The following is a 9,848-nucleotide window of genomic DNA, read 5'->3' as shown; positions in this document are numbered from 1 at the left end:
TACATTTCCCATAAGCTTCTGGAATATGATGAGTTTAACTTTGGAACCTTTAGTCTTTTGAAAGTCGAAAATTTATATTACATTATATGTACTCTCTGTGTGTCTGTGTGTGTGTTTCTGTGTCTGAAACTAATTAACTAATATTGTGGACATCTTTTAATTTTAGAATGGACTCTTGCTTTTGATAAGCGAGTTCTCTTCCTGTTACATTATTATATCCTGTTTCTGTTTCTAGAGGGCCTCTTGGTAGGTCAGATAGTAGTCCTTTGTAGCTACACTTGTATACAGTTGCTGACAAGGAGAGAGATAAGAAAAATCATAGATAATTGTGCTTAAAATTCCTGAATCTGATTCCAAATATGCATGTACTATCTACTGGCAACTAGGAAATTTCCAGCATGTATCGACTGTTCTGGTGCTTATAATATCTTTCATTTGCATCTCTCTTTTTTTATATATTTATGATCTTTCCTCTTTGCTCTTGTTTTAGTGTCTTTTCTTTGTTTTTTTCCAAATTGTTTTTTTTTTTTTTTTATCATGGGCACAAAACCACTAGGGTTCGAACTCTCTGACCGCTCCCAAGTTGAGAAGAGTTGCCAACCAATTTAGTTGAGGCCGGCAGGCCAAATTGCATTTGTGATGGTTTTTCTCACATTGTATGGATAAATTTGTTGGCTGGGAATACCCTCATCTCTAGCATCAATTTAGTTATCATGGATTTTCTGTGGTAAATTAGATTAGAATATTTTCTTGGTTCATGCATTATGACAAGAAAAAGAAAAAAAGCTTTGCTCTATCTCCATTATAAGAGGACCGTTTACTTGGAAATATTCTATTCTTTTGTTGTGGGTCATTGCAAAAAGTTTGGCCAAATATTGAGTTTTTTTTTTTTTTTGATTTCTAAAAATAATGTAACAAAGTAGAATGGAACAAATTTTATTTTGATTTGCTTGAATTCGAACTAACTTGTAGAGAAATTATCTTTCAGTTATATCTCTTTGTAGACCATTCCTTATTTGTGCTGCCATACACATCAAATTGCATGAATTTTTGGGTGTCGTGACAAGTGATTAGCAGAAAAATAGAGGCACCAGCAGGACACTTTGATTGCTAACCTTTTGGTAGCAGAAAAAAAAATTTAACTTCTTGGAGTGTTACTGAATGTTAACCATTCTGAAGATAAGTTGCCATTATTTCATCCTAAAGGAGAATATGAGAAAAAAGACTTATTCTTAATAAAAGTCAGTTCATTAAGCTACCCTTGCATATTACATTTGCATGTGAATGAATGCACATCTAAACCTTATTAACTGACAAGATCCTTGTTTAATGCATAAAGTTAATACTTATTAACTGACAAGAAATATGAAATTTCAAAGAAAAAGGCCATTTCATCATCTAAACCTTTTTCAACATGCGACTTACATCTCCTTCCATAGATCTTCATTAAGGTCGAGAATTAGTAGTTCTGTCATTTGGACCTTTTGCCATAGATATCTTCCAATATGCTCTAATGAAATAGGAGACCTTTGTTAACAAGGAGAGTAAAGCCTTCATTTGGACACTCCCAATATCAGTTTGAGATGTTTAATGGATAACATCCCTGATCAGAAGTACTATTTGATAGTTCTCAAAAACCCTGAGCTAGGAAGTTGAACCTTTGAGCCAGCCAATGCACAAAGGTGACCATACTGTTACGCGTTGACATGGAACCAGGCAGGAGGGATAATGGAACCATACTTGATGATGGATATCAAATGGGGATGTGAAGGTTAATGAGGAAAGGGGTCATCATGAAAACTCTTACAAGAGGCATGTCATGAAAGCTGTGAGATCTATGGTGAAAACTACACTGTTAAATTGGTGATCAGAGCAGGATTTTTCCAAGCTACAAGAAGCCTAAAGGCTTGTTGTTTAGCAAAAAATCAATTTAATGTGCATCAGTATATCAAATGAACCACATGAACCGTTAGCATGGCACAATTGATGGAGATGGGATTGTTCTGATCAGGCTACCAGAGGAACGCTTGTTTCATTTTTTTTTTCTCTCGCCCTTCTCTGTTACAAAAGGTTGATGACCACCCAAAGCATGAAAATTATAATCGTATTTTCTCCCTCTGTCTAGTTGAGAAAAATGTCTCCGATGAATAATAGATCATTTTCCAAATGAGTTGCATCACGAAATCAAATATATTCCATAAGGAAACTTGTGTGAATAATAAATGCACCGATGGCTTCTTCATAGTTAGGTTAAACACATCAACGTACACATAATACAAGTTTCAGGTGAGAGCGAAAACAGGAAGCTGAGAGAATTTAAAAGGAACAAAGAGTAAGGATACCTTCCTTTACCATATGGTTGTATTTTACAACATTGGTTTTCCTGCCCTAGTTGATTACAGATCCAATCTCCTGCAGATAACGTTCAGCATCCAAGGCAGCCATGCACCCTGAAACAGTCCATGGATGATTCCATTACTTTAACAAACAAAGCTTCATGATATAAGGAAGGTAAAAATAAGCAGGGAAGTAGTATAATATAGGAGGTCGTCAAGGGAGAGAGCAGTCAAAAACTCATGAAGCAGGTCAAGGTTCTTGATTTAAAACTTGCCATTATGACAACAATTGAGAGTGCAAGCTGAACACCTTATAACAAGAATGATGATAGGCTCAGGTATGCACCACCCGGGTCTTAAAATCCATTTCTATCTGCCCATCCAAAATCTCATGCATGAAAATTGTTTGGCGCGGTGGTAAACAGAGGAAGACAAAACTATCTCACGATAAAACTGAAAACAACAAATTAAACATTTATATAAAACTTCTATTGACCCGGCTCTCTTTTTCTTTCTTCTTCTTGTTTTTTTTATTATTGAGAGATATGGTAATAACATAGAACCTCTAAGATACGTTTGAGATTTGAATCTAGAACCTCTTACATATGAACTAAAATACGATAGATACCAACCGGCAGTTTTCCAACTAAAATATTAAATGCCACCCCAACTTGTTAATAGAACAAGGAAGATTCTGTTTCTCAAACAGCTTACAACAACAATGGGCTGAAAAATAAGAAAATATTGATAGAAGCAAATATTGAGAGCAGAATAGAAAAATGGCATTGGCCTGTCAAATGCCAGACTAAAGAAATAAAACAAAGAAGCCAAAGTGATTTAGCATGAGGCAAAAAAAAAAAAAGTAGAAGTATACCACCCAGCCCAGGCTTAATGCTGCCAACTACAAAAGGCTTTTTAATTCTTGGAAAACTGGTACAAATGGAAGAAATGGGGGAGTCCAGCCACCAACCTGATCCGGCGGCGGTGACGGCCTGCCGGTACCTCTTGTCCTGCACGTCGCCGGCGGCGAAGACCCCCCTGACGCTGGTCTCCGTCGTCCCGGGCTTCGTCACCACATACCCATCGCCGTCCAGCCCGAGCTGACCTCCCAAGAACCCGGTCGCCGGGTCATGCCCGACCGCGAAGAAGAGTCCCGCCACCTCCAGCTCCCTCATTTCCCCCGTCTCCACGTGCCTCAATTTCACTCCCCTCAGCTTCCCATCCTCGCCGCCGCCGTAAGCCTCTACCACCTCCGAGCTCCAAATAAGCTCCACCTTGGGGTTGGCCAAAGCCCTCGCCTGCATGGTTTTAGAGGCTCTTAATGTGCTCCGGCGATGCACTATGTACACCCGTGAGCCGTACTTGGTCAGAAAGATGGCCTCCTCCATGGCGGCGTCGCCGCCTCCGACCACCGCTAGCGGGCGGTCGCGGAAGAGCGGCGCCGCCCCGTCGCAGACGGCGCAGGCGGAGATCCCTTTATTCCAAAACTCGTCGGCCCCCGGGAAGTGGAGGCGTCGGGCTACGGCGCCAGTGGCGACGATGACGGCGTCGGCGAGGACGGTGGTGGAGGAGGAGACGACGCGGAAGGGGCGGGCGGAGAAGTCGACGGCGGTGGCGGTCTCGGTAAGGATTTCGGTGCCGAAGCGGAGCGACTGGGCGCGGCAGCGGTCCATGAAGTCCGGGCCGTGGATGCCGGAAGGGAAGCCCGGGAAGTTCTCGACGTCGGTAGTGGTGGTGAGCTGGCCGCCGGCGGCGATGCCGTTGGCCAGCCAGCCCTCGAAGAGGACGGGCCGTAGCTCCGCCCTGCCGGCGTAGATGGCCGCGGTGTGGGCGGCGGGGCCGCTGCCGATGATGCAGAGGCGGGTGCGGAGGGTCTTGCCGGCGGCACCATCCCTCGACGGAGAGGAGGCGGAGGAGGAGGAGAAGGGAGAGGACGGCGAAGAATACATCGGGCTGGGTTCGGAGGGCCACTCCGGCGGCGGTTTGCCGGCGGCAGTGGCCGTGGCGGACGGCCCGGGTTTCTTGAAGCAAGCGGCGAGTTTGGTGTAGAAGCTCATGGGGCGGGACATTTTCCTCGGATTGGTCCGGTTCAGGGTGAGGGCTGCGCGCGGTCCGGTTCGGGTTCCGTTCTTTGGCATGCGGACAAATGGGCTGGGCTTCGGCTCAAGCGGACCAGGACCCTATTCGGGATTAGAGCTACGGGGTTCAAAGTTTTATAGAATGGAACTGATGGATTAGGATTTGGCCATGAGGGTTTAAAGGAGAAGGGCTTCCTGGTCTCAAAGATTGTGAGATTAGATCTCTCCTAGGTTGGCTGTGATGGAGTTGGATTGAGGTCGAAGCCTAAGGCTAGAGCTTGGTGCTACTTGAAAAGAGGTAGCTTCCAAGGAAGCGAAGGGAACAAAGGAAGTGAAATAGTGGGAGTGGATTGGGAAGCAAGCGACGTAGATATGCTATGGAGACTGCAACCAGTTATTCCATGAGTGTGGATTTTGTGAGAATACCGAATAGGGTAGCTTCTTGGGAGTCGCATAGAATCGAAGTGGAAGACAGTTGGAATCAATTCGAAGCGGAGTATCGCCATCACTATACTGGTCATGGGCCTCATAGCCCAAGGCATGGGTCCTGTAGTTTAGATTGTCCCGTTAAGCAACTCCTTGCACCAATAGTTATTTAATTCAGCAAAGATGAGGAGACTGCGAATTTGTAAAGATTAAATTTATTTTATGAGAAAAAAGGGGTAAGATTTATCCATCGTCTGGTTTGGTCTACGTTCCCATTTGGCTATCCATTTTCTATCATCTTCGTTTTCTTTTATACATCCATTCACAACAAACGCAAACCATAAAAAAAAGTTTACAAACAACAAAATGTTGATAACAACTTACCAAGACCATAGCAATTCAAATTTACATTTCACCTGATGAACAAGCAAGGACTAAATTAATGAGCTCACAAACCAGGGGAGAGAAGAAGAAGAAACAGACTACAAGGCTCACTGAGAGTTCAAGCAACAAAAGACGACCAGTATAACAATCATATTACAAGCATCCCTCTCTGACTGCCATCGTTAACAATGGGAATATCTTCTTGTTTGGGGGCTGAACCATCATTTACTGACATAGATGATCTCTTGATGAACTCCAAACAATCTGCAATGGCTTCTGCATAGAATGACTGTGTATTATAGTCTAGTTGGCTTGCTGGACATCCCTCAAAAATCAGAGCTCTTCTACTGCAGGTTCTTTCACACTGCCGTCTACTGCTTCTCCTCCCACCTCTCTTCATAGTTTCCAAACAATGGATGAAGAAACCAAGGAATCTAAAGAGCCTGACTCGGAGCCGGATAATATAAAACCGGCAAGCATGCAGCCGGAAGCCTCTCATCCGGCGCCATTTCCGGCCTAACCTGGTGGAGAACATCTGGGACAGGCTTCAGGGAGCTTCAGCCATGTGGTTGTTTTTTATATGGTCGCCAAAGAAATATCTGCTGGGGTCATTTAAAATCAAAGTTGAAAGGACCTTGAAAATAGTAGGTTTGAAACCACCTTCTGAAAAGGAAAGAGAAGGAAATAGTGATTTGGAGACAATTATTAACTACCACAATATTAAAAGTTTGATAATAAAGTTTATGGCTTAGGTGAATGCCAACTAAAATAGCCTTCCCCCTTTCCTTCTAAACAAGAATACTCCAAGTGAGATCAAAAAGCTATGTGGTCTGAGTAGTAGTTTCAGTACCTTTGTTGTCTACATACTTGTACTTGACACCTTATATTAAGCTGCATAAAGATCCTTGCTGCAACAAAACAGTTGCCATTCCTTTGTATTGAGACTAGACCAAGGAAACATGAAAGATTCTCTCTGGTAGCTTGGGTTGTCCATCAACTTCCATCCCTCGATTTAATCATAATATATAAATGAATACCTTGTGCTCAATTCCATGGGTCATAAGCAAGTGTCAAACCTTCATCACCTCTGTCATGAAAGCTCAGGTCAAAGGGTTGATATTGTTTTGCCATGTTCTCTTGGTAATTCAGCCAATTGTTCCTTGTACTCCAAAACACTTCTGGAAACATTATCTTACATTCCATCTGATTGTCTAGAAACAGCTCACCTGCCATACTTCTCTTCTTCTACTAGAGGACTCGATAAATGCCATAGAGAAATTCTGACAGGTTGTCTGTCATTAGTGCATTTGAGCTATTTGTAGATTCTTGACCTCTATCAAGATCCATACACATCAAAACATGGAGGCAGTTAAGATGGGGTCCTCCTGCAAAAGATTGCCCAACAGGAATTAGGGTGAAACTGTCCTCTACTATCACAGCATGTTACTCTTGCCTGTTTGCTGCATCGTCGCTTCTAAGCTCGCAAGTGAAGCGCCTTTCAGGCATCAATCTGCTTGCCTCCTTTATTGAACCTCAAGGCTTCTTATCACCTTTCAGTTGGTTATGGTGGGATCCCTTAATTGCAGCTTGCTAAAGTGACGTTAAACATCACATAATCTACTTGGCAGACACATTAATGATGGCCCTTTTTTGTTGCTGTTCTGTATGCTCCATGTATGGGTCACCTTGTGACGGTACTGCACTACAACCTGGAAGAGCAAAAAAAAACATGAGCCTGTCTGTCTCAGAATTTTATGGAGATCCTAACCTTTGTAATCGTACATAGAGAAGTTGAAATCTTTTATCTGTTAATCAACTAACAATCTGGGTACTATTAAGTTTTGCACCTGACTTGCCTTTATTAGAGAGAGACCTTCATGTATTGATTGCAGGATCTTCTCTAGTTTCATTTGTTCTCACCATCTACAGATTGTGCTTATTCCTATTTGGTATGAACTTAGGATCTTCAATCCTCTGCTCTCAGCACCTGGATGATTAAATTTATTTCCCTCCTCACATACCCATGTGTCATTCCCACAACTACAAAGGCTTCAAAATTCTGTTAGTTAATATTTTTCCATAATCTGAGACACTGTTTTCTAGACCTTTTTCACTCTAGGAACTATTATTACTTATTGAAGGGCATTATTTGGAACCCTGAGGAATTGATCATTTTTGCTGTCTTTTGGACAGCAACTTTTCTCAGCATGTCCCTGATTAAGCACAACACATGTGGATAGATTCTTCGATATGCAGGATCATAACTACCCTTGTAACTGGAAATAGATAACGGAAAGTTTTTCGCCCAAAAAAAAACGAGCAATTTCACTACCAATTCACAGTAGGCAGCTTAAAGAACTATTTGAATTGGCTCACTAGTAAGACTGTAAGAGAGCACGGAGTAAAATAGTAGTAATACTAAAGTAGCGATAGCAATAGTAGTAGGAGCAGTAGTAAATTAGGAATAAGAGAAGCTATCAATTAAGGATCAGAAACCAAATGTAGAATACTACTGGTCAACTAAGTTACTCAACTATTGACAAAGTCCAGTTGACTGCCATTCATGTATGAGAGACTGAGTTCAGAGTTCAGGCACTCGATTATTTATTTCATGGGCTCCAACTTTATATAAATCCAACATGCTATCCAACAAATTTAAAGTTTCTTGAAATGTTTGCATCCGATGTACAGTACATCCACAGAAAAATATTCATGCTAGCAAAGACATAATCAGAGAAGTGACCGCAACGGGTGGTCTTGTGAACTCCTTGCATCCATCATGGAATTCGATACAGTAGAAATTGGAGCTGATGCTAAGTAACAAGGTGTCAAAAGTTTTTGTTAGTGCAAGAATCATGTTTAACCACTAAAAGGATTCACTCCATCGAGAGATAAAGTTCATTCTTTGATCACATTCAAACTACGCTATACCTAAACTCTGGAGCCTTATCTTCTTCTGCAGACAACATACGAAAAGATCGTATGTGAAAATAGTTCCTAGCCGAGGGACCAACAATGAAGATGTGCCTGAAGGAAATGTTACATGGGACTCAATTCCAAAGCATGCATCTCATATTTTAAAGCAATATATCTGCTTGCCTTAATGGATCCTTCATGTGCAAACCTTTTATGCAAGGTTTACAAACTCTGTAAGTAGGAGACCACATGGATGTCTTCCATAATACAGTACACAAAAATAACATTTGAATCAGTAATTTAATATTGCCAGTATAACATCCAAGAAGTTACAAAGTAGATTCCTTGAAGATAAAAGCAAGATGCATGAAAACACATACAAAATACCATCATAAGCAAAAGACAAGTAGCACTGATACCGAAAACACAGATGCCGATTATCTTAGACTATTCAAGAGTAATTGAGCAATGGATTTTTTTTTCAGTGGAAGGATGAAAATTTGTGCTGCAAGCAGCTACACAAATATCTGAAAGCATTGTTGTGATTTTAAACTTCCTGATCAAAGTTGGCAAGATCTGCATGAAAAGTAGCCAGCACCCAGGGGGAGTGTCTCTTGGAAGATCCCTGGAGTGAAAGTATTCATCTCTGTTTCTGAATCAGGGCAGAAAAAAAGGCTTTTCCCCGCTCTCAGCCCTCGAACAAGAGAACGAGTCCAGCGCAGTCAGCCTGGCATGCCTCCTTGTGGGGCCGGGCAGGTTTGCCATCCTTTGCACGTTGAACAATAAAAAGGGACGAAGAAAAAACAGAGCATTTCTTAGAGAAAGTTAGAAGCAGAACATAAAACTTCAGCAATCCAAGATCGAGGGAGAAGAAAAATAAAAGAGAATTACAGAAGGATGTCCCAGAGGACCGGAGAGATATCGATAAAAGTAAAAACATAGGATTAGAGAAGGAACTACGACATTAGAGGGGAGAGTTAGGAGAATAGGAAGAAGGAAAGTGGCGCTTGCTTAGCTGGGGAAGGGATGATGAAGGAGAGAAAGAACAGGAGGATGGGAAGAAGGGGCATTTCTCTTTCCTTTCTGGATTCATGCTCTTCTTCACTGTTTGGAGCTTTTAAGGGAGCCAAAGTAGGGATTGGGGTGGAGGAACTGCTGAAAATGTGGCGGTGAGAGGAGATAGAGATTTCCTTTTCCTTTCTGTTCTTTGTGGAGGGAGGGAAAAGCCATTGAAGAAAGCCTGAGAAGTCGATCTACTCCCAATTCCATCACAGAGAGAGAGAGAGCAGTCAAGAGAGAGCTAAAAGGTGAAGATTTGAGCACGACAAAGGATTCTAAATTTCAAAGCCATCCATCCAAAAAAAAAAAAAATCAGAGCCATATATAGGTGAAGGATGGAGAGCTCCATGAATCATATGATTGGCACCAGGGAGAGAAAGAAGGGCCTCCCTTTCGCTAGAGATTGTTTAGTTATTTAGTTCCTCTTCTGCATACGGGATGATGGTGCCGGTTATTGGCTCGACGGCGGTGGTTGCGGTGGCGGCCGGCCGGAGGCGGCCGGAGCCGGTGGGGGGCATCGGAAGGAGAAAGGGCGGGAAGAGAGGAGGGCGGCGACCTACTCCAGAAACGGGGGAGTGGGTCCCGCTATCTTTGGGTTTGTTTCCCAGCAACGCTTTTAGATTCCGAAAACAGCCACGTGGCGTGTTCC

At 42.5% G+C, this 9,848-nt stretch overlaps 1 protein-coding gene across 1 annotated transcript; it reads right to left on the bottom strand.

Annotated features, from left to right (window-relative positions):
• Positions 1-1,489: 1,489 nt before the first annotated feature.
• LOC103702267 (thioredoxin reductase NTRB-like) lies at positions 1,490-4,956 on the bottom strand. The gene is made up of 2 exons (XM_008784603.6): positions 3,307-4,956; positions 1,490-2,450 (listed from the first exon to the last, which is right to left on the bottom strand). The coding sequence occupies exons 1-2, from the start codon at positions 4,472-4,474 to the stop codon at positions 2,389-2,391; spliced, it is 1,230 nt and encodes a 409-aa protein (XP_008782825.3). The 5' UTR covers positions 4,475-4,956; the 3' UTR covers positions 1,490-2,388.
• Positions 4,957-9,848: the final 4,892 nt, after the last annotated feature.

Source organism: Phoenix dactylifera, chromosome 11 (genome assembly GCF_051530095.1).
Source record: "Phoenix dactylifera cultivar Ajwa chromosome 11, Ajwa_hap1_PhDact_Kaust_v1.1, whole genome shotgun sequence".
In the NCBI taxonomy this organism is placed as follows: Eukaryota; Viridiplantae; Streptophyta; class Magnoliopsida; order Arecales; family Arecaceae; genus Phoenix; species Phoenix dactylifera.
Note: the sequence above shows the minus strand (reverse complement) of the source record. Positions and strands in the feature narration are given on the sequence as shown.